Genomic DNA, 26876 nt, shown 5'->3' with positions numbered 1-26876 from the left:
CCACCACTCGCTATAACCGAACCACAAGAACCTTATGTTACAATGGCCGACGAGGAAGAACTAGGCGCTACTGCGAAAGAACCAGAAGAAGAAATACAAGAAGAAGAAATACCGGAAGAAGAAATACCGGAAGAAAAAGAAGGGAATATACCCCGTATTGTACTCAAGAAGAGCACAATAGATCAAATTAGAGACTTCAGCAACAGGGAAGAATTAATTAATTTTACTGCCAACAATTTTGCTAAGAACATACGAGATAAGAAGCATATCAATAGCGGTTACGAGAAAAATATAAAGTCGTTAAAGGACTGGGCAAGAATAGTGTATTTAGCAAGTAAACATAAAGATGCATTACCACATCGTAGTAAATCCGATTACGACGCATTCCACAAGGAAGTTAAGAGTATAACACCAAAAAAAGGAAAAGGATACTCTGTTGGTAAAGAATCCTACGGCGTTACCTGTCCTAATAGTGTTCTCAGTGATATATCACGGCTAGAGGTACTAATCGGAGGAAAACGAGCCGGAAATAACTCTACGGAAATAATCAATGAGGCCGCTGATATTTGCAAGCGGTTATTTGCAGGTGGTATCATAGACATTAATTCATATCGAACGCTCATAGACGAACTCGTGGATGATTAATTGGAAAACTGGTGTTTTTAATAAGGATGATCATACACTACAACCATGATAAACCAGTACTCGTCTACGTGGTAAACTCGCGATTGCCTGTTTACCGCGCGTACTATGGAGATGGTCTCGGTAGCACCATTGCGGGGTTATTTACAAGAATGGCTCCAAAAGTAGCGCCGTTAGCCAAACAATTAGGAATGAAGGCTATTGATGTTATTCGTGATAAGGGAATCAGCGCTATTGGAGATGTTGCCGGAAAGGCGCTTTCAGCCGCGCGAGACAAACTAATGTCGTTGGTGAAATCCAGGAGAAAAAAACAGAAACCACCAGTAATGCCATCAACGACAGTGATGCCTGCAAATGTCAGTAAAGTAATAAATAACGCCGTGGAAGAAAAACTAGAGTCGTTGGCGGCGACTCCGTCGTTGGCGACGACTCCGTCGTTGGCGACGACTCCGTCGTTGGCGACTTCGCCATCCGCCGATGCGGCAACCAACGCGCTCATGAACGCGATAGCGGGGAGTGGTTTAAATTCAAAGAATTTACGACGAAAAAATCGCAATTGAAAACATCAACATGATAAATAATAAAATGTTTGCGCGTACCGCTGACCCCGCGTTTGATATGGACGCCCCAGTGCGCAGGGATGATTCTGTCCGTGATTATCAATATTATTCTTATTATGCAGCGCAACCCGACCTACGATCGCGAATTGAACTTCAGGTCCAAGATACCAGTAAATACTTTCTGCCGTGTGAAGCGTTTATCGAAATCGAGGGAGAACTCGTGACAAATGCCGCCGATAATGCACCATACGCAGATGACCATCGTGTTCGAGTTGGCTTCGTCAACAACGGTATCATGGCGTTATTTGAGAGCGCCAGATATCTTATTGACGGGCGAGAAATTGAATCAATAGAACGCGAGGTTGATGTTGCAACGACGATAATTGGGTTGGCGAGATACTCGGATGATTATACAAGATCGGCGGGCCCATCTATAATGTTCGCAAAGGACACCACTAATAACGCTGATCATTTTCAGTACATCAACGTGCTGGTGGAAGGAGATACCGCAACTAACCCACAGGCTGAAGCAGCCAATCCAGACCGCAGAGCAAGACCAGGCGCTAATTTCACTGTTATAAAAAGCACCAACAATGATTACAATCTAGGATTCGCAGCACGAGTAGGAATGTTGCAAGGACCACGCCGACAGTTTTCATGCGCGATTCCACTCCATCACATATTTGGATTCTGCAGAAATGTCAGGAAGGTTATCTATGGGGCTAAGCATACAATCGCGCTGACGCGAAGGGGCGATGATAACAATGCAATATGGCATGCTGCTGGCGTCGCTGCCGGTAAAGTCGTTTTAACTAAAATAGCATTGTGGATGCCGGTGCTGACTCCATCAGTTACCACGGAAGCACGATTATTAGCATTTATGGAACAGGGAGGGAAATCGTTGTTGAGTTGGCTAGCGGTAACAACTGATGCTAAAGAGGATAACGTCGCCGATACGTTTACATGGCACCTGGCATCAAAACAAGGTGTTTCAGCCCCGCGTCATATATTCATAGCGCTGCAGAATAGGGAACGATTGGGCAGTCAAGAACGCAGCCATATGATATTTGATCAATTAGGAGTCAGGGATGTTTCGCTGAGAATAAACGGACAACAGGAACCATCCGAGGATATACAGCTTAATTACGGCGACAACCATATCGCACGTGTGTATCATCGATTGCTGTCGTATATGGGTCGTGATCAAAACGTCGACACTGGTTTGCAAATATCACAACTTGATTTTAAAAACCTGTATCCGATTTATTACTTTTCGTTGGAACATCTTGATTTAACGAGACAATCCGTCGTTGATATACACTTCCGAGCTCGTATAGCCCCGGGTGGTGTTAATTATAGAGCGGTCGCTGTCATTCTCAGCGATAAATCAATGCTGCTAGAAGGTGTTGGTGGACGAATGAGAATCGTTGATGCGCCAGTGGAAAACATGTAATTGAAAGCACAAAACGCGTTTACAATAAAATGTCGTATAGTGTCGTCAATGTAGAGTTGACTGATGGTCAAGTCAAGAAATTACGATCAAAGTCGGCTAAACAATGCGGGATCACAATAACGCTGAAGCCGTCACAGATGGCGGGTGGTAATCATAAGATATCGTTGACGGCGCGTCAAATAAAACATTTCAATGATGCGATGAAGAATAAAAAGGGTGTTCAAATAGATTTTTCAGCCGCAGCAATTAAAAACATGGAAAAGACCGGTGGGATATTTCCGCTGTTAGCTGCGATTCCGGCATTGATTGCCGCGGCCGCACCAGCAGTGGCTAAGGCGGCGGCGTTAGGAGCCGTTGGTACCGCGGCGGGGATGGCATTGAAGAAGGCAACCGGGAAAGGCTACAAAAAAAAACGACCCGTGGCCGGAAAGGGTCTAAGACTACCGGGAACCCCGTATTCATGGTACTCGGGAAAGGGTCTAAGACTACCGGGAACCGTTTAATGACTCCCATGTCTAATTTTGATTTAATAGACGCCGCAAACGCGCTAGCGATAAAAAACTTCAGAGGTGTTTTTATGAGGGATCAATTACCGGCGGCACCAAGGAATATTGAAACCGGCATAATTAACCTCGATGGGTCCTCCGGAGCGGGAACTCATTGGGTTGCATACGCGATTGATCCGCGTGCGATCGTCTATTTTGATTCATACGGGTTAGCTCCGCCGAAAGAGTTCATGCGGTATGTCCGGGCGTGTTCAGCCCGGGCGTGTTCGGCCCGGGCGTGTTCGGCCCGGGTTTTTTATTCCACGCTGCCAACACAGCAATTAAGTGACCCACCGATATGTGGCCGCGAGGTATTAAACGTACTTGCGGCGATTTCATCATCGCGAAAACCACCTCATGTGGTTGTAAACGAATACACTAGTGGAGTCGTAGAAGCTCAACGGATTTTAGAGAATAACATTTACAATAATAATGATTGATATTTGGGGACGACCGGTTTCGGCGCTGAAAAAGCCCACGGAAACGCCCGCCACCGATGACATAAAAAAACTAATTGAGGATGAAATCGCTGATACGTTGAATTTAACCAGTGTTGACCCAGATGAAATAGTTGTATTTCAAGACCGCCAGGGTAAATTGAAATCCAGTAATGTGTCACTGAATGACGTTTTAATACGACAGCGTGATGCCGCCGAGGACACTATCGCGCTGTATACCAGCGACGGACGACTCAAACCGGGTGAATCCATCTTGACGATAAATGGAAAAATAAGTACACTTGGCGACAATTATATAACCATGTCAAATTCGTTAAAAGGTTTACGTAGTGAAATTAAATCGTATGAAGAACGGATCGTGTTGACGCTAACGCATTTCGACGATGTGCGACACATTGTCGATAGTTTTTTTCGGGGGCCCCCGACGGCAACCGAACCGAATTTTATAATAATAACAAATGCTATTTCGGATCTTATGACGCTGCCGGGCCAATTTACCTCGTTACGAAAAAATGTTAACAGGATCGATGACAACTTTGATAAATTCTTTGGTAAAAAAAATACCAAGCCGGATGAGATCACAATAACTATAAATGATATCACTGCGTATAGACAGGAAATAGAAACAATCAAAACTAATGTTGCAACGAACAAAAAGAGTGTAGACTCGCATGAACGGGAAATAGAAACAATCGGCGCTAATGTTGCAACGATCATAAATAATGTAGACTCGCATGGACGGAAAATAGAAACAATCAAAACTGATGTTACAACGATCATAAATAATATGGACGCACATACACAGGAAATAGGAACAATCAAAACTGATATTGAAGCGAACAAAAAGAGTGTGGACGCGCATACACAGGAAATAGGAACAATCAAAACTGATGTTGAAGCGAACAAAAAAAGCATAGACGTGCATACATATGAAATAGGAACAATCAAACTTGATGTTGCAGCGAACAAAAAAAGTATGACCGAGAATACACGGAAAATAGAAACAATCAAAACTAATGTTGTAACGATCATAAATAATGTAGACGCGCATGGACAGAGAATAGAAACAATTAACACTAATGCTATAGCGAGCAAAAAAAGTATAGACGTGCATGAAGGGGAAATAGAAGTACTCAAAATTAATGTTATAGCGAACAAAAAAAGTATAGACACGCATATACAGGAAATAAATACACTCATTACTAGGGTTGCAGCGAACAAAAAAGATGTGGACACGCATATACAGGAAATAGGAACGATTAAAACTGATGTTGAAGCGATTAAAGACGGACTACCGAGAGTAGCAGAGCAATTCGAAAAAATAAAAATCCCTCATGAGAACATCATCAACACAGTATACACAATTCGGCATGGATCATTCGATTGGACTCCTACACAGAATACAGTAAATATTACCGCAACTGTCAAGGGTATTTATCGATTGACACTGGTTTCAATGATGCAGTTTAATATATTATCGTCGAGTTCATCCGGGTTTAACAATACAATATCAACAATTATAGACAGGAACGCAACTGAACAGTTTACAATTTATGCCGTTGATAGAAATCTAGCCCGGGCAAACATTACATGGTATGTGGAATTTGCAGTGAATCTAAGTAATTAAAAACACTAGCTCTTTTAAAATAAAAATGACCACCAAGGAAATTGAATCAGAGGTATCACCGACGTCACATCAATATCGATTCGATACCGCAAAAGAATTTTCCGCGAACTTGAAAACGCTTTCCGAACAATACCGTGCAAAAATAAAAAAATACCGCAGAAAAATAACCGCCATCGACGCGGTCGTGTACTCGGTATCGGGTATAGTAGCTGGCGCCGGTGTTATTTTATCCACGGTGACCACGATAGCCCCAATCGCTGTTCCAATCGCTGTCTCCGCAATGACAACAGTTGCTGGAGTTGCCAACGCAATCACTAGGAAGATATCATCGTGTTTTCAGAAAAAACTCAACGAGTATACAGTAAAACATCAAATAGTATCCGACGCATACTCGAAATTATCCGGGTTGATCTCGTTATCGATTGATAATTTGTTCGTATCCGATGTTGAATTCTCCACGATGGTCCAGTTATATAGCTCCGCGATGTCAAAAATCGAGGATTTTCAACTGGAAGCCGAAACCACCTGGTTGTTAAAATTAGACACTAAAAACAACGAATAATAATAATGTCGCTGAACCCCGAAGGGTCTCAATTACTTCAGCGGATCGCGGAGAATACCACTCCGGTACAAACAAATATGATATCGATAACATCAACGAAACCCGAATTCAGTGTAAACTTTCCATCACCGGTTCCAGTAAAGGAAATAGCGCTGGCAAAATTGCGAGTATATCACAGTTGGCCTAATATCCGAGCGGACGCATTTAACGGACAACAACCTAATAACTCGCTGGTTTTTGCACGGAAAAATAAACCCGATGGGACCCCAGACTGGGAGGAGGTTACAATACCAACTGGGTCATACCAAATAGAGCAAATCAATAAAGAATTTCAACGCAGAATAAAATCGATCACAGGAAAGGAATCAAAAATCGCTATTACGGTTCATGAACCGACGTTATCATCGACGATTGAAATAAGCACACCGGGGTATATGGTTGATATTTATAACAGTTCAATAAGAACCATACTAGGATGGCCTAAGAATCCACCCGCGGACACCCCCCCATCAACTTATATCCTCAGACACGATAACGGGGATGATGGTATACATATTGCTCCATACAACGTAAATATCGCATCGGTGATAGCAATCAATCTAGTGTGTGATGTTATCGAAGGGAGTTACCAGGTAGATACCAATCAATCAAATCAAGCTCAACAGGGATATATCCTTTATTCATTTTCACCAACAGCCCCTCCGGGATTTTTAATCGTTGAGAATCCGATTAATTCGGTCTATATGCGATGCCATGATCGGTTTTTAACGAGAATTAATTTTAAACTCACCGATCAGTCAAATAACCTAATTGATCTACAGGAGGAGGAGTTAGTGATCACTCTGTTTGTAAGATCATTGTAAATAACTTCTTAGCAGCAGAGGGGGCGATGACATCGACGCGGTCGTCGATGTGCTTACCGGACGCTGACGACGCTGGGGATCGGCGCGCAGAAGGTGTTAATTAAACCAAATGACGACGCGACGATCCCCCAACGACGTCGTCGTTTTTTTTTTACCAGGCGCTGACGACACTAGATCGTTGAGTTGCAGAAAGTAATAGTTAAGCAAAATAACGATTGGACAAAATGTCCGATTCGCCCCCTCTGCTGCTTCTAGTCATTTTGTTCTGTTGATGGCTTTCAGGCATGCAGGGTTTTTAATTGGATTTTAGGTTTCCAATCAGATGTTGTTGATGTAGTTATGTGAATTTTTAACTTTAAAAGAAATTCAGCTCATAACTGCATTTTCTTCTCAATTTTTCACCTCGGGTATGAATTCTTATACAAGCCACCCTTAAGTTAAACAGTAACTAACAAAATTATGCCATAGGTTTACAAACGAAGCAGTCTAGAGCCAAACAGGAATTTAATATTGTGGGGTATTCTACAATCAAAAGGGAATGTTACATTGTGTGTTTCTATAGCCTAACAGCAATTTGACAGTGTGTGTTTCTGGAGACAAATAGGTATGGTAATGTTCATTTTTTTAAAGTACAATCTATTACACCATATATACAATCCAGCTAATGTACCTACTTTTTTATTGCAATCCAATCAACACCCCTACATTCCAGCAACTGTTTTTTCATCACTGTCCAAAGACAGGGCCTACAATCTAGCAGCACACAGTATAGACATACACACAAACAGTAGTGTGATAATAGTAGTTTTAGATTTTGGATACTGATATAGGTCACAGCCATCTACCCCAAAATAACTTTGTCCTCGTATCACATTAAATTACACATGTATACATGCAAACCTGTGGATTATAATCCATGAAAGTTAACAAGTGCCCATGCAAGAGGATAGCCATATAGGGTAAAAAACTGGACTAAATTGGTATCCAATGTAAAAAAAAAACACTGTTGTCACTCAACTTGTAAACATGTCTTTGAGATTGTGACATGACAAATACAATGCACAGTGCTTGTTTTTTGGTATGTTATATACTTTTTGTTTTAAAAGGAAATCACTCAACTTTTACTGTCTTTAATTCCACTATTCCCAAATTCTGTATATGTTTGCAGATTCACCTGTGGTTTTTCAGTTCCACCAACACGGTCTTAAACTTGGCCCATTTAATTATTTTATCCTTAGTAGACATTAAGTAGAGTTATTATTCATACTGAGGGAGCCCCGAGTGGTCTAAAGCGCTTTTCGTCATGGATCACTGCCATCTCACCTCTGTGTGGGTTCGAGTCTCAGATTCTGCCAATGTGGGTATGTGAGAAAGCTTGCCAGTAGCTTCTTGTGGGTTGGTGGTTCTTTCCAGAATTTTCCCGGGTTCTCCTCCACCATTAATACTGGCCGTCATGTATAGCCTATCTTGTGCTGAAAAATGGCATTAAACCCTACAGCAACAACAACAACAACTTTACAAACCAAGGGCTTATTGAGCGACATGCACTGGCAGAAACCTTGTCACTTAATTCTGACTTATGGAAAAGGAAAATACAATTAAATCAAAACTTTTATTGCAGCTTACTGTTTATACAGCAAAAACACAAATGATAATTCAAATACAGGTTGTTAGGATTTGCATGAAAATGGAAACAGTATGCTTGCTAGTAAACACCCATGGTAAACAACATTTGAGAGACACTTCATTTTGCAGGGATTAAAGTACAAGTCACATGGGTCATGTATGCGCATTCACTCATGTTAAATTAAAAACAAATTGTTCTTTTAAAATTTAATGCTGATTTTCTTTAACCCAAGTCTATTCAATCCTGATTATTGAATGCTCTGCACCTTAACTGTCATCAAGAAACTTTCTGACAAAAATTATCTATCACTGTGGACTTTTAGAATGGTGGCCATGTACTAAACTTGGGTCAATATAAGCACATTGAGTGGAATCATCACAATGAGATTAGTACAGACTTGTTGATCAATATGCGTAGCTTTCATTGTGACATCACAGCATGCGACATTCAATCCGGATTGTCCTGGATCACCCCTTTAGGTTCATTTCATCCAAAAATGTTTATGTACTTTAACATTGATTTTGCCATAATTATGCACTTCTCGTGGGAATCTAAATAATGACCTTTCAAAGGAAAATGGATGTTTACAAATCCAAATGAAGTAAATACTTGCCACTTAAAGGTATGGAGACCCAAATTCTAAAAAATGACACCCATTTCTGAAATAGTTGTATTATTTAATTTATTAGAAAGGACTAGAACATTGAAACATATTGATAGTAATTTCTCAGCTACTTGTCTGTTGCAGTCAAACTTTAACCCATTTTCTTATGATGATGAATATATGGTACCCATGAAAGGAAACCACCAACCTTGAGCTTTGTAAATATGGGAATGGATCCAGTTATTTGCATAAAATAGAGATTTAAAAAGTCCAAACTTGTTTTGTGGATCCAAGCTTAAAACGTTCTTAGTGCCCTCATTGTGCACGACTGTATCCAAGATGTGCTTTGATTTTTGTTTTGCCCATGTTAGTAGCTAGTGGTGTTATGATAGTGACATTTGTAGACAATAACAATAATAATAATAATAATGATAACAAACACTTTATTTAGAGAAGTAACTCGGTTAGTTACAGAACTAATATGCCTTGAAGCCTTCTATCTCTTATGTACAATATATACAGTATATACAACATGATGTGAAGAGTCTGGCTTGACGCTAAATAATTAAGTGATTCTAAAAATCAAAGTATAAAGCCTGGAATATATGTACAAGCATCCGTGAACACATCAACATATATAAAATATAAAATATCATGGTGCATTGAAAAATTCAACTGTGAAAAAGATGAAGTATTACAGAAAAGCAGGCAGTATTTATATTACTGGAACTGTTCAATGAGATAGAGTTTCATGCAATGTTTTTGAAAGATTTAATTTAATGTTTTCTTCTACAGTGTGAAAGTTCCTGTCAGTGGTAGCATAATGTCAGTAATACCACTGCCTGCAACAGAGTCCTGGCCTGACCCACATGAGAAACAACTTACAACGACCTCAGAAGTCAATGTAAGTAACTTAACTTACTTCATCGATGTAATAATATTTACTTCACCTGGTATGTAACAAACCAACAATTTGAAGTCACCTGGCTGAAGGTCAAGTAAATTTTAATGGTAGTGTTTGCTATTTCTATAAAGATTGTATGAAAAACTACATGGCAAAAATGAGCAAAATTAAAATCAGATGACTGGAGCCTTTTATAATGAAGGACTGAATTTTTCCAAAGACAAGATTCTTGGAATTCCTTATTGACAATAATTTACTTTAAACTGACCAAAGTTTAATTACAATGAAAATAAACTCTCAACTAACCATAATATAGTTAATTAAAAAACAGTGCTGTGTCAAGAGCTACAATCAACCTCAGTTTAACCCAATGTTTTATAACTAATGCTGTGAAAATTTTAGAAAAATTCTACCAGGTACCTTTCAATCTTCGTGATTATTTTGTAAGAGACACGAAATTAACATACGGGATTTTGTGAATTGGATCATTCTGAACTATTTTTATACTGGTGTATGACCTATAATTGAATTAATGGATTTATGGATTTAAAATGTCAAGCATTGTGGATATCTGTTTATCTATCTGTCTGTCAGTCCATCCATCCATCCATCCTTTTTGACTTATTAATTTTAACAAAATGCAACTCTGACTCACTGATTACAAGCCACCCCTTCAGTTGGATCTGACATGCAAAATACACCCTGACTTGTGCACTTCAACCACTAAAAAAAGTACACTTTTGCATGCCGCTCATGCCAACGTCAACCTACAAGAAAGCAGTTCAGGTTTGATACATTTAGTACAATTCCCATTTGATTGAGTACCTGGTATTCAATCAAATGGGAATTGTACTAAATGTATCAAGCCTGATTAATAAGATCAATGGGTACCTGGTAGAATTGTTCTAAAATTTTCACAGCTTTATTGAAGGGTTATAATTTTCACAAAAAATATGTTTTTCAGTTCTACTGGTCATAAAGCAGGAGGGCTTATGGGATGGTCTGTTGCTTGTCCATTATCACAGGATTGTTATTACTACTACTCCTGTACTTCTTAGAGGATTGCCTGAAGACTTCTTATGATGTCTTGCTGGTTCTAAACGAAAATCGTTCTTGCTAATCCAGTATGGGCATTTTGAAAAACTTGTTATTGCTATTCCTCCTGAATAGATTCTTTTATCAACATAATGTTTTTACTGCAAGACGTATTATGATGACTAGCTGGTACTAAATGAAACTCTTGCTGCTCAGACATACCATATATATCTTGAAAAATGTATTATCACTGCTTCTTCTGAATGTAATATCCATGGCATTTTTTTTTTTCACTCTGAAAGACTTTTTATATTGTCTAGTTGGATATAAATGAAAACTGTGCCAATTGAGCTTACAGTATTGCTGCCATATTGGCCATCCTAAACATCTTTTTATTGTCACTTTTCCTGGATGGCTGCCCATATCAGTAGTGTGCTTTCAAAAGGACATCTTATGATGTTCCTAAGTGGAAATGGTGCCAACAGTCTGACATTCAGTATGTTCATCTTGAATACCTTTTCAGAATGGAAGAATAATATATCTTGGGCTTTCTACCAGAAGGCTTTTTATGTCTTGTTGGCAAAAATGGTATCAATATGATATCCAATATGTCCATGATAGCACCTAATTTAAAAAGTATTATTATTGCAAAAGAATATCATAGATGGTTTCATCACTTGGCAGATGAAAAAAAGAAATGGTCTTATCTTGAATTGCTGGAACATTCTTTTCAGCGAGTAGAGTATATGTCGCTTTGAAAGACTCTTGGCAACAAACAAGATTGATTGATGCTTAAAATCAGTGAGAAATCAGTTTTACTTTCTAAGATGTATATAGTTTTCTGTAAGATACCTTATATAGATTATTTCTCTCAATGTAATACTTTAGTGTACTTCATTCTAAGTGATAAAGTGGTCTCATAATATGGCATTGTACTCTATGACAGTTATAAAATAAGAGAATGTTGTATTGAGTATGAAATGCTTATACGTATTTGATATCTCCCTTCTTTCCTTTGTTCTCTTTGAATGGTATATCTGTATGATGAATACTTTGATTTTGGTACTTAGTGGAGGCATGCATGTTAAGACATTTTAGCAGTTTTTCAGCAGGATATGATATGTTCTGCATTGATGTGAAAAAAAGTTTAATACATTTTTGGCAGTACATAGTGTTCCATTTATACCTTACTGAGATGTATTAGCAGTTGAGACCGAGCTGGAATGGCAAGATTAGCAAACCTATATACAAAAAATATTAGTAAGCTATTTTTGTTAGCAGAATCACTAGAAGAGTATTAATACATAGAATGCATGTCATTTTGTAGCTGGAAATTGGCAGCCTGCCAAAACTCCTTCTTAATCTAGAACAAGACAAAAAATTCATTTTAGATGTAAATTAGCTAGATAGTTACAACCTTGCAGGAATCCAGCATTGTAAACAGTAGCTTTATAGCATAGTTTTAGCTGAATATTTGTATAATGCATTTATTGTCTTGAACTTGGCAGGTGTATAGTACTATTTTAGTAGGATTCCAGTACTGATATGTAGAAAAAGTGCTACAAATTATTTTTGCCTGGGAAATGGTATTATGTAAATGTTGAGTGACCTAAAGGCAAAGCAAGGGAAAGCCACTTTCCTGCACCCCCGCCCCCCCAGCTTATATTGCTCTAGCAACTTAGCAAACCAAACCTTCAAACACAAGAAGGCACATACTAAGTTTAAGGAAATCTGTTGAGTAGTTTTGAGTTAATAAACTTTAAAATAACTTTAACATATTTTGGCCCTACTGTCATATGACTGTCCCAGCACAGCAGTACATTTATAAAAAGAACTATCACTGTCGTTTAGATGAAGTCTTTCACATTCAGATTTTATTAGATGAAGTAATGACAGATTATATGAGTAAAAGTCTATCTAGTTTTATTTATTTGGTTTCAGACATGCTGTTGTGACTTTTACGTCTTCCTAACAAAAAAGGCAAAAATGGACTTCTTTTTCTTGTTATCAGAATGTCAAGAACTTGATAAGCTCAAACTGAAAGCAGTTCCAGGTTCTGAAGGTATGTGGGAAGGGCATGTTAAAGTTCCAGTTGACAAAATGAAATGTGCCTCATATTGCTATGTAGCCCAAAAGGAAGAGGGTTTCTATTTTAAATCATTCAGAACCTATACAAGTCAGCAGAAATTCATGCTGAGTAGTGTTCAGCGTTATGAATTTGTGCCAAAGGATGGTTCTTTACAAGATTCTTCAACAAAGGAAGGGTATCTGATGCACTGCATGCATATTCTGAGTCCTAGCAACAGATTAGATGTCTTCAGTTGCATTCATCAGATTGAAAGACTACACAGCTGCAACTTCTCATTTGATGAAGCAGTTGACATAATGGCCAAATTGCAGTCAGTAATTTCAAGCACCAGTCACAAAAGTTTGATAATTTTGGCTGTGGTTATGATGATAAATGTAAAGAATATTAGGAAATATTTGGAAGAAAATCGAATGTCCAAGGACATGGTGAAATCCATAATGGAGAGCTTTAGAGGTGCAGATTTTGTAAACTTCAGTGAGTATTGTAGAAATTTTCTCCCACATCTGCTTCAGAATTTCTGCATGTTCTACAGTGGCAAGGACTATAACCTGCTTCATTTCATTTATTGGACATATCCTTTCCTAGATGAAAATATATTCATTCAACAGATTGTTCAGCATGCAACCAGTCAAAAACATTTCATCCTTACTGATGGAGCAAATTTTGAAATTCTTCGAGAAGTTATTTTTATCATCGCAAGCAAAGTTGAAATAAATGCCCCAGCAGTTGGATTACTTGAAAGATTATTTCGACACCTTCCTCTGTCTTTGTCTTTTAAAGGTTACAAATATTTGTGCACAATCTGCCTATCACCAACAAATGAAATTCACAATAGTGTGAAAGACAAGTTGAATGCAACACTTTCAGCGTCTTTTGTGGCAAACATATCAGCTAATGCTAGCCAAGGCAGAATGTCAGAATTGTTTCATCTGTGGGAAATTGTTCAAGATGAAGAAGATGTTGCTCTAAAAGTAAGAGATAAATTGCAACAATGTCTTGTGAGTTTTGTTGAAAAGAGAACAGACAAGATGTTACCAGCTGAGTTACAGAGTCTGGAGAAGATGATCTTTAATACAAAACTTTTTGTTGACAAAAATACACATGAACATCTGTTGAAGGTGCTTGGACAGTCAAAAATAAAAACTCTTCATGGACTTTTTATAACAATTCTTTGGGATTCAAAGTACAGTGACTGCTTGATACGGCATTCAAATCTACTTCTTCAGTGGCTGGAAACAGCGTTAAAATACCATGTGAAGGATGATGTCTATCAAAGGAGAGAAGATGAGATATGCGGATGCTATGCATATCTTCATGATGCCTTAGCTGTGCCAGTCTTACCAAAAGATGGTCAGTTACAGACAAAACTTGAAGACTATGTTTTTAAATGGCTATCAAAACTAGATATCAAACAAGTCCTTAGGAAATTAGATGACATGGAAAAGCTGAATGAGAAGAAGTCCATGGTCCTTGACTTGTACCAAAAACATGTATTGCAGCTGCTTGAAAACCAGTGTGAATCATCTAGACCAGAGGATATCCTGTTATCAGTGTGTGGAACAGGGAGTGAACTTCGTGTCAATTCAGGGTAAGGTTTCAGTAACTAAACTGTAATAATTTATTATTCCTCACTTTTTTGTCCTGCCTGTATGTACTTCCATATGTTTGTTCATAAAGTAGTGTAACGCTTCAACACCATTGTGGTTGTTTTGGGTTTAATGCCATTTTTCCAGCGCATGAAAGGCTATACATCGTAGCCAGTATAAATGGTGGAGGAAGAACCCTAGAAAACCACAGTAAGAACCAATGACCAATGATAAACTACTGGCAAGCTTTCTTACATACCCACATTTGCCAAGCTCAAGACTTGAACCCACATGGACACAGGTGAGATGGCAGTGAACCATTAAAGGCAAGTGCTTTTGACCATTGGATCTTCTGTGGCCCCTTCAAAACCACTGACTTCAAACCTTAGAATATGATGAAGCTTTTTCAAAAATATCAACAGTTTTACAGTTAATCATATGAACCCTGAGGGAGTGGGGTGGGTGTTTGTAAAAAAATGATCTCAAATCATTTTTCTTAAATATTGCAGGTGTTGATTGGAGAGTTACATGTCTCATCATCAAGTCCAGGACTGTAATATATATATATATATATATATATATATATATATATATATATATATATACGTACTTAAGTGTGAAATATAGAAAATTATTAGCAAAGTATTCTTCATATGTGAAAATACAAGATTTCCCGTCATACCATGTTGTTGCTGTTGTGGGATTTAAAGCCATTTTTCAACACATGATAGGCTATACATGGCAGCCAGTATTAATGGAGGAAGAAGAACCCAGGAAAACCCTGGAAAGAACCACCAGCCCACGAAAAGCTACCAACAAGCTTTCTCACATACCCACACTAGCTGAATCTGAGACTCGAACCGGCACAGACAGAGGTGAGATGGCAGTGATCCGTAATGGAGAGTACTTTAGACCACTCGGCCACCTGGGGCCCCCTATCATGCCATGAAATGCATGATTTTGTGTACCTATATAATTTATACTTACAACTAGAAAAATTTTAGTACTTTTCAGCTCTAAGAAATAAATGAAAATTATTTATTGCTGAAGACATTTAACTCCACACAATTCATCTCTAGTAGGAACAATTTTAAAAATTGACAGCAATTTTAAAAACCTGGTGTGATGTGCTTGCTAAATCAGGCTTACTTTGTGGTCAGATAGGGAAAAATAAAAAATGTCAGCGTCATTTATTGCAACATAGTAGGTCATCCCAAACCTGCCCCTCTTGTTACTAGTCTATGTTCTTAAAATAAGTAAATAAACAGAAAAGAGTGAAAGACAACAATCTTTGTAAAATTTAACAAATAATTTATTTCCCTAGAACACAAAGTGAAAATGAGAAAAAAGAACTTAACATATTGCAAATTGAAGTCCAAAATAATCCAAGAGTTACAGACAAAAGTCCTAGTAATTTAAACTCCTGATTAAAACTCAGTACAAGTCCTGAAGAAATCCAAAACTGAAGGTGATGATGTGTCTCTTAAAGATTATAGAGTGTTGACGTGTCAACAGTCTTTTGTTGAATCACAGTAATATAATTCCAGGTTTGAACTTAGTATAAATTCCATTGTCTGTGAATGTCTTTATCCAAGAATTTTATCAGAGTACTTTTGTATTTCCAGAGAAAATAATCACTTGAATTCAGTAATTTGAAGAAATAAAATTTATCCCAACTGGACACAACATAAACTTGAAAGTACTAGATGTTAAAGCAGGAATGATAAAATCCTCTCTATATAGTTCTCTACTTGACCTCAGGTCACAGTTAGCATTTTTTTAAAAAAAAATACATTACCTAATGGAAATTAACCTTCTAGAATGATCCTGATGTTTGCAAAATTAAAACAATAACCTGGATTACACTCAGGAAGTTCCAAAACTTGGACCCAAATAAACATATCTACTTCTTCTATTAATAATAATACTGATTTTAAACCCATATACATAGAGAATGAATTATCTATTTAAGAATTGTTTGCAGTGAATAAAATACAAAAAGTAAATTGTGTCAAGCAAAAATGAACTCAGTTTTGGATAAGGTCAAGTCCAACATACAATGTTTCATTACAATAGCATGTAATTAAATAAAATAAAACTAACAAAGCAAATTAAATACACATAACACTTTCTTAAATATTTTTTTTTTCTTCTAAAATTATCAGCCAATGAACATGGTTGAAAGTGAGGTGAAATTATAAATAATGTGTTGGTGTGCTAAAGAGAATCTTCTATGCTTCAATTCAGGGGCAGTTTTGTATAAAATAAAAAATATTTTTTTCCCTGCATTAATACCAAATACATTTCAAAAACATGATACTGTCATGAATGGTTATACCTTTGGGTATTGCCCCAGGGTAAGGATGCCCCAAGATCATAAACTTGTTGATAATGCAACATCATTTCGATACATAGGTTTGAAGGGCATGTGTTGGTTTAAATCAGATATGTCCTGTACAGGTCCTGAGTCTCCTTGCATTTGATTCACAACTTTGAACTGTTGAGATCCTTCCTTATTACCTTAATATTTTAAGGGCATCATGAGACAGAATAAGATGAATATTCAATACAGACCTTGGTTCATGGCATTGGGGTAGGGGATTTTCACCTGGGTCTTAATTTGGGAGCCTTTGAGATCTCCACCCTATAACCATGTATGTGTGTGTGTATGTATATGGAAGGTTGGTTTGTTTGTTATTGTAATTGTTGTTGTTATTATTTTTATTAGCTTACCTCTCCATAAGGCCAAGTAAGCTGAGTATGGACATGTGTCTGCCATATGTCGGCCAATGTGTTGTCCATTTGTTCACAATTTTTGTCTATATCTTCTCAAAGTCTTCTTGAGAGAGTATGATCAAATTTGACAGAAAATACCCAGGCAGGAAACTCTTTCAGATTCATTCAAACCCAAACCATGATCGCAAACTCTTAATGCAAGCTTGCAACAACCTTGCGCAAAAGTGATACAGAGCAAGCTATTATTTGGAACCTTGTGGCAAGTTTTTGTAAAGGAGACTTGCTGGATGTATGCTCTGGATCATATCGATTGAAAGGAAAGATTCCAGAAATCATGACTGATCCATAGAAAAGCAAACTCTTCAGTACAAGGAACCTCTTGCATTTTCTCCAATATGAGGGAAAATCTTCACATTCTTTCCCATACCAGCAAAGCTGTTCAGGGTTCAATTGGCATTTCAGTTCAGACACTGACTGCATGTGCTACTTTCAAGAAATGAAAGAAAGAGTTACCTTTGACCTGCCCTTCGCCCTTACCACTATAAAAACCCAGTGTTGCCCATGTCACATCCACTTTCAATTTAGCACTACAGGTGTACACAAACAGGTAGCTGTTGTGATACCTGCGACTTGAGTACATGTTTAACTCTGCAGTTTAAATTTTAAGTTTTAACAATAATTTAAATATTTTCTTGCCCTTTTTGCCATTTTGCAGTTGTATGTAATTTTCTGTTGGGTGTTTTTCCCACATGGATGATTCTGATTCTTTGGGTCTCTATGGCTCAGATGCCTACAGCATTTTTGAAGGTTCTTCAGATAATGAAGTACCTCTTGCTATGAGGGAAGAAGTTGTCAAAATGATTGGTTAAAAGGAGGCAGTTCCTTCTTGCTCAAAAAATGTTTTCTCACAATTTTCACCAGTGGAAACTTTGTTTACCTGGACAAAGAAAATTGCTCAAACAGGGTCAACACGTGGTGTTGTACCCAATGTAACTCCATCCGTGTAATTGCAATCGGACGACAGTTCTGGTTGTCCTAAAACTAACAAACGGGTTTCAACAAATGGGTGATTTGGCTGTCATTCAGGAACAGCCAAAATGTTGAAAAAAGGTGGAAAAAATAGGTAAGAAAAAGAATATTACCACAAAAGAACAAGTGGCTGCACTTCAGGAGGCTAGAAACAAACTTAAAGCAAATGCCTCCACATCCATTATTGGCACTGTTGCATCTGATGCTCATGTTCATTAAATTGATTATGATGAAAGTTTTGAGTCTGAATCTGATAAGCACTCGGTGTTCAGCCTGCCAATTGATGATTCTTTACAATCTGTTTTGTCCACTGTAGTTAAAAACAAGGCCAGTTAGTCCAAATATGTTCAAGATAATAAAAACTTGGTCCCTGTGAATTGCAAATTTATTATCCCACCAAGAACCAATCCTCAAATTTGGAGAATGCTGTCTTCTGTTATACAACAGTGGGATAAATCTCTTAAGATATTCAGAAAAACTTGTGGGGATTGGTTTTGTACCAGTTTTAAACTTGGCAGCTGGTTTGAAATAGAAAACTTTGTCATTGTCTCAAATTGAGATGGCTGTCATACAAATTTTGACAATTCTTTGGGGTGCCTTTAGAGAGATGTCTCTTCAGAGATGATATTTTATGCACTAAGACCTCAAACCATCTCATCAGTATTTGTGTAATACTGAGGTACCTATATCAGAGAGTGGTTTGTTTGGGGATGAGTTCCCAAAACACTTAAAAGCTGTAGAAGACATGTATAACGGAAATAAATTTAGAATTTTAATAGATTTTACACTTGGGGACTGTTTTGTGTCTGGTGATTTTTTAGGGGCTGGAACCAGGCGGGGTAGATACAATGTAAGCCAATGCCAGAGACTCAGGGCAGAACCTGAAAAACTATTCAAGCCATCAGCTACCCCATTATCGAGCAGAATCTAGTTGCACAAATAAATAAAGTGTGTGTTAGTATATTGAGTAGAACATCTTGCTTCCTAGATGGATGGAAGAAACTGACAGATGACCCCTGGATATTAAAAATAGCTTCAGGCTACAAAATTGAATTTTTAGAAGAGCCAGAACAAAGATTTATTCAAAAACCTATTATATTTTCACCATTTGAGTGGGAATTAGTAGATATCAAGATTCATGAACTATGTTTAAAAAAGGGGCTATTGAACCTGCTCAGCACGAAGCTGGCCAATTCACATTCAACTTATTTTTTGTTCAAAAGAAAAATGGGACATTTAGACCTGTTATAAATCTGAAATCTCTGAACAGATTTGTTGAATATTTCCATTTCAAAATGGAAACCATTGATATCATTTTTAACTCAAATAAAGAAGGAGGCTATTTTGTGTCTATTTGAAAGATGCTTATTTCAGCATTCCTATTTTCAAACCTGAAAGGAAATATTTGAAATTTGTCTGGAAAGGTCAGCTATATCATTTTTGTGTTCTTTCATTTGGTCTATAATCAAATCCTAGAATTTTCACCTAAATTCAGAAACCTGTGTTTGCTTTTGTGAGATCAAATGGTGTTGTCTGTTTTTAGATGAGTCTTTGGTTATTGCACAATAAGTGTTTGAATGATGCTTGTAACTTCTCTTCATGATGTTGGGTTTGAAATCAATCTTGAGAAATCTGTTCTTATTACATTTCAGAAAGTTGTTCATCTGGGTTTTTGTCATTACCTCTCTAGATACGACAGTATCATTGGGACAAGATAATTTTAAGAAAATTCTGTATTGGCGCACTTCTATGTTGAGAGAGAACGCAGTGACAATAAGATATATTGCAAGTTTAGTGGGCATGTTTATGTCTTCAGTGAAAGAAGTTCGCTTGGCACACCTGTATTACAGAGAGTTGGATAGGGACAAGAACCTAATCCTGACCAAATGTAAAGGAAACTATAATGGTATGATGACATTGTCAGAGGTCAGTAAGACTGAAATTCACTGGTGGTTGTCTAACTTGGAAAACATGATTGGGAATGCTATTCGACCACCATCTATTTCTCATTACCTATTTACTGATGCATCCAGATCTGGTTGGTGTGCACATTTGATTTGTCTTGAAACTGGTGGCAGATGGATAGAAGCTGAGACAAAATTCCACATACAGTTGACTCCACTTAACTGCACATCGGTTAACTGCACACCCCGGATAACTGCACGTAGTCACACCGGTCCCGTTTTTTCCCAATGCTTTTCAATGGGAACAAACTTCGGATAACTGCACTTCACTTAAATGCACACTCAGGATAATAGCACGATAAATGTTCTGCCCGTGGCACATTATTCGTTACAATTTTACTCCGGTTAACTGCACAATGTATAGTCAGGATCAGTTATTGCCAGTCCACTGCTGTAGCTCTTCAAATAAGCCGACAATTAAGCCTATAAATGCGACTTTGTAAATGATTGACATGTAAAGGACGCCATACGTGGTAGATACATGTATATTCCCGCCCACCAGGGAGCAATAGCGTGGGAACAATCATATGTTGCAATAGATGACGGTCTTCACACAGAAGGTGAAATCAACGACTTAACCATCGTTGTAGCTCTTACAGAGACAAAACAAGAAGAAAATGACAAAAGAAGTGATGACGACGATGCAGTAGATGACCAGGTTTCATCTAAAGTCACTATTCAGTCACTCCAAATTTACGCAGGTTCATGGAACAGAGAGAATGTGAGCTGTTTGAACCGTTTTACTAAATAGAGTCAGCAATTCACCAACTTATTAGTAAAACTTGTGTGCAGACATCAATTGCTGATTTCTTTCGGAAATCGTCAATTTCATTGTGTTTGATTTAACAATATGGCGTTAGTGCTGTTCATTGTAGACTCTTGTTTCATTTAAGTAAACGTTGAAAGAGTGGATTCTAATCATCTTTATACGTTATTCTTCACCTATATTCGTGCCTTGCTGATTTAAAGCTGTACTGTACCGTACTTCGGTTAACTGCACACTCCATTTAACTGCACAGTCTCGTGACGGGCCAGAGGCTGTGCAGTTAACCGGAATCAACTGTAAATTATTTGGAATTGTTAGCTGTTCAATTTGGTTTGAAAAGTTTGTGTAGTGGGATAATCAACAAGCATATTTGCATTATGAGTGCATTAACAAAGCTGGTAGCTCATATAGTTCCATGTATAGATTGACCAAAGAAATATTAATATGGTGTTTTGAAAGAGGAATACATCTGTTTGCTGTTCATGTTCCAGGGGAAACTAACATTCAAGCTAAAAAATTATCCTGGCTTTTTCAGGAGTCAGTCAGAAGTTGACTTATTTGCATCTAGGGCAGATCATCAAATTGATAATGTGTTTCTTGGCATCCAAACCCCAATGCTTTTGCAACTGATGCCTTATCTATAAATTGGGCACATTTTGATTCCATTTACATTTCAATGTTGCTCCTTTCAGGTTGACTACCAGAATCCTAGAGAAAATCAGAGTTGAATTGGTGAAATTGGTAAACAAGGTTCTTATGCTCACTCCCCTTTGGAGAATGCAAACTTGGTTTCCTCTCTTATTACCAATTTTTGTGGACAACCCAGTATTTTTGCCAAAAATGGCTCGTCTACTGATCCATCTCTGCAATGGACAGAAACACTCAAAGGGAAGATGAGATTAGTAGCATGTCATGTGTCAGGTCAGCCCTTAGTCACAAGGGTTTTTCAAACAGAACTTCAGATTGTATCATTGGGTCATGGAGAAAATCAACATGTAAACAATATGATCTTGCATGGCAAAAATGGTGTCTTTGTTGTTCTAAATGCAAGCATAATTCCCATGATCCCTCTGAAGTAGATATTGTTAACTATCTGACAAACTTGCATGATGCTGGAAAGTCATACAGTATTGTCAACACACAAATCCAGGTTAGTTCAAACTTGAACTTTGATTGGTAATAACTCGTTTATCAACAACTAGTTCATATCATGAAAGGTGTATACTACCTAAACCCACCAAGATATATGGAAACATGGGATGTTCCCATTGTTTTAATTTACTTAACACAGATGTATCCTTTAAAACAGCTGTCAGTGAAAGATCTGTCATACAAATTAGCATGTTTGATGGCCGTGGTAACAGGTCAGAGAGCTCAAACCTTGATTGTATTGAATCTTGATGATATAAAATACAAGAAGATAATGTGTCATTCCAAATATTAACATTAAAGACCAACAAAATCATTAGTTCTGCATAAATATCACAAACCTGAATTGAGCATTGTTACAACACCCTCTTCTATTTTGATATGACAAAGGAGAAGAGAAAATCAAAGCATGAACTCTTCCAGCTTTGTCTGGCATTCAAAGAATGCCCATCATCCATGACATTCCGAGTAATGCTAATGGATGAAGGGTCCATTTTTCTTTTTATGGTTTAGACTTTCTACTTCACTTCAATACAAATCGAGATGGAGGTAGGTGGTGGTTGTTGTCAAATTGCTAGGTCCCCCACCTACCATCTGTTGATACAATACACTTTTAGGTGAAAACAAGACAGTTAATCATCTGATTCAGTACAGTGAACCACCTCTTCTAAATAATCCTGAAACATCCACTGCTTCTTGTATGGCTCAGGTACCATCTGCTGAAAATAGATTACAGCAACATGTACTGTATAAAATTTAGTAATAATAATAATAATATAAATAATGCTTTATTTATAGAGGGTGACTCATTAGTCAAGGACTATTTTCCCTTGAGGCCCTCTTAAGGAGTGTATAACAATGCACAGTATATGAAGATAACAATAATTGCTGTTTATTTTAACATGTTTAGTATTAAAATACTAAATTCCATTATCAGGTGGAAGCACATACATGCTCATGATATCTCTTCTTAAATACTCTAATATTTTCAGCAGATTTTACATGTAGTGGAAGCTTATTCCACAGAACTGTACCAGAGTATTGAAGACTCTTTTTAAATTGCTCTGTTCTTGGTTTTGGTGCTAGAAGGTTTCCATGTGATATTGATCTCAACTAGTATTGTGTTGAAAAAGGCCTGAATAAGTCCTATCTATCAGGTGCTTAGTTTTATTCCCCCACTTTCTATAGATTTCATGTATTTCATAATCATCCTCAACGCCCTTTGAAGATTGACCATTACTGTACTTATTGCCACCAATGAGAAGAATTACAGTATGATATGGTGACGATATGGTGACGTATCCATATCCAATATTTTTTCCTGCAGTAGTATTAATAGTTGCACCTCTATTTGTTTTTACGTCAGTTTTATATAATCCTCTTGTTCTTACTCTTTTGATTATTGATGATCCTATGAGAAGAGATCTGTCTTTAACAAAGTTGCTGATTTTGACAAGTGGGGGATTCAGATGCATTGCTTGGACTTCTTGATTTCCATGAGTAGACTCCATGGTTGTATGATCAGTTATTGGACATGTGTTGGCATTACTTGCATTGAAATTAATTGTGTAGCTTTATTGATTACAGAATGCTAGCAGAATGGGATGTGTCCAAAAAAAAAAAGAACAACCTCCCTTCTCTCTCCAAGCTCTCTCTCTGTGAAACAAACAATTATCTTGGGATCTATACATTTTTAAGTTTTTATTCAGTATAAAAAAATTTGTCTTTTTTCTATCTTCAGGTAGCAGATAATAATATTGTAATAATAATAATAATATGTACCACTGTTAAAAACGAAGAACAACACTTATACTAAAAACAACATGGGCAGGTATAGCATCTCTGCTGATAAGAAGCAAAAGAATAGATTAAAAGAATAAAATTTTCAGATTGAGTGATTTTTTTCTTCACCTTTTAGGGTAAACATATACATCAATTCACTCACCTTTGACATTCTCGCAATGGAAATGAAATTCCATGCATGCGCATTTCATGTAGGGCAGAAACAAAAACAAGAAAGTGAATACCTACTAAAATGGACAATTGAGTGAAAAGTTTACTTGAAAAGTGCAAAAATTTTTGTACTACAAAAGTTGTCTATTCATAGATTCAACAATCCTAAGTATGATGATCCCTGCTAATAAAAATACATCAAATGAGAAATTCAGCATGTGATAAATGTATTTTTGTAAAACATGTATACACTGTGAAACAAAAATATTTAACATGTCAGGTTAAAGAAATTAATTATATTTTGTAAATATGCTGTGACATTGTATTTTAGACAGGTCTTGACATAAATAAAAATTGTATTTACATGATTCATCTTTATTACAATCATTATACTGTCCAGACTATTAGTAAGCAATGAACTCATCATGTATATGAGGTTCATGATATAAAATCAATACATTATTACACTAATGTGCTTAATTTAACTTCTACAACAAAGACTGGTTTATGTTAACAATTTCACCACACTCGCAGAAGTTTTTTTCTTCATACGATGTTTTTTTTTACAAATGTTATCGGCATCAGTTCTGCTACAATTTTAAGATCTTAAATTTTCCTGATACCTTGTTCAACATGAATACATGCTGTAGACATTCGTCTTGATTCTTCAACTTGTGAAACTATACTTACTTTTGATATACAAAGAGATACAGGAATGTGCTCTTCACGTACAAACAAATTGATTTCTGCATACCGGTTTAAGGGTCTAATGGGAAGTATCTACCCTACTTAACACACACACATGTATTTTAATATGTATGTATGTATGTATATATATATATATATATGTGACGTTCTGTCGTATTGGGGTGGGGCTCTCCCAATATAATTTAATTAAATTAAATTGAAAGTTCCACCCTGGCTCGTTAGGTTAGAAAGTTAAATTAGTGATGATGTAGATTTACAGCTCTGAGCCCCCAGTCATCAATGCTGACGGTTAAATTATAGAGAACACGAAGATGAAATTCAATCAATAACAATTTAATAAATGTGATAATTTAAAAACGATAACTTCCAATCACTCGTCTTTCCCTCGACCAAGTGACAGCCTAATTCATCCCGTGATTTACAGTGTGAGTTCGATTTTCCCCTGTCCTTGCATCTACTCATCTATTTCTTCCCGCTGATTCTTCCTTCTTTCTGTTCCCCTAACTCCTCCTTTGTCTCTGTTTCCCTCTCTACTACCTCCTCCTCCAACTTCGCTCCAGACTTCAACTTCTCCTTTCTTCTCCTTTCCCTCTCTATTATCTCCTCCTCCAATTTCGCTCCTAGACTTCACTCCACTTTCTTCCCCTTCCCTCCTTTCCTCCGTCTCTCTATCCGAGACAACGGGACCAAACTTTAACTGGTCTGTCCCTCAAAGCTTCCTGTGAAAAACCACAAGGCGTTAACAAATGTTTTATCGAACCTCACCTCACTCTATAACGACAATTAACCATCAGATAGCTGTCACTGTTTCGGCCACGCATGCATACACATCGAAATTCCCACACACTTCTTGCAGGGTAAACAATGGTGTAATAACACGGTATCAGCGAATTGTTATACAGACATCAATACATTGCGTCACGTCAGTATATACACATATATATTTAATCTCATCGTACTACAATCTGACAAAATCAGACGCATGTCTGTACATTACAAATATTCAACAATGGCAAAATCTATAATCATATGAACATATGTGTTAGTCTACTATAAAATACCCACATAGTAAATTACAATATTAACTCTTACGACGGCTGGCAATCTATATAATTCTTTACAAATATCAACTCATTTCTTCAAAATATGCAAACATATTAACAAAACAAAGTAATTATTCGTACTACGATTCTAGTACTAATAAAGTATACATACGACCTACAATTAAAATGCAGTCGCATTCCACAAAGACCGAACAAATATCTACTGACCTTTTGAAGCTTTCTGTACTTAGACCTTTCCGCTCTAAGATTTTCCCGCCAATAACGAATGGCTGTTCGGAGTTACGCTAACCTCTTCTCTGGGTAATTTCTCTCAGCGAACTAACTTTTGCCGGAAAACGCAGGGATATCATTCTACCCAAATCAAGGTCTCCCCCCATCTCGATTCTGATTGGGTGGCGCTGTGCCCCTGTCCAATCGTCTTAGCGGCCAGTTCAACCTGTCTGTCTGTTTGCAGGGGAAAGAAGTTAGGACACTTCCACTTCTTCAGGCAATTTGTTTTGATCTTGGAAACATTTCGACACCTAGGTGATAATTGGCTGTCTGTGACTTTGCAACTCCGATGTCCTGTTCTTCTATTCTAGCCACAACAATCTTACGTAACGGATTAGTGCTAGCCTTCGGCAATGTTCGACATCAAACAATGACCCGTCAGAATTACCTTGATTATACATGTTTCAAACTGGGCTACTCTGGGTCGGGGTAAACATGACAATATATATATATATATATATATATATATATATATATATATATATATATATATATATATATATATATATATATATATATATATATATATATGTCATTGTTTTAGGCATATTATAAAAAATATATTAATATATTTTAAGAAGAGTAAGGAAAACACTTATTACATAATGTTCCATGTTAAAGTTAGTGACTGCTTTATATACAGCTGAGGGGTATGTTGAAGGAATCTTAAGGGTCTGTTTTA

The 26876-nt window shown here is 37.2% G+C and overlaps 1 protein-coding gene across 1 annotated transcript in view; it reads left to right on the top strand.

Annotated features, from left to right (window-relative positions):
• LOC149787425 (uncharacterized) overlaps nt 1–26876 on the top strand; it is a 64052-nt gene that overhangs the window by 18183 nt on the left and 18993 nt on the right. Inside the window, exons 2-4 of the mRNA XM_089976102.1 lie at nt 9737–9845; nt 12822–14557; nt 21743–21791. Coding sequence (XP_089832228.1) covers nt 9737–9845; nt 12822–14557; nt 21743–21791 — 1894 coding nt within the window. The remainder of the gene's footprint in view (nt 1–9736; nt 9846–12821; nt 14558–21742; nt 21792–26876) is intronic.

Source organism: Sinohyriopsis cumingii, chromosome 12 (genome assembly GCF_028554795.1).
Source record: "Sinohyriopsis cumingii isolate HCF-2022 chromosome 12, ASM2855479v2, whole genome shotgun sequence".
NCBI lineage: Eukaryota > Metazoa > Mollusca > Bivalvia > Unionida > Unionidae > Sinohyriopsis > Sinohyriopsis cumingii.
This window is presented reverse-complemented; position numbering and strand designations above follow the sequence as displayed.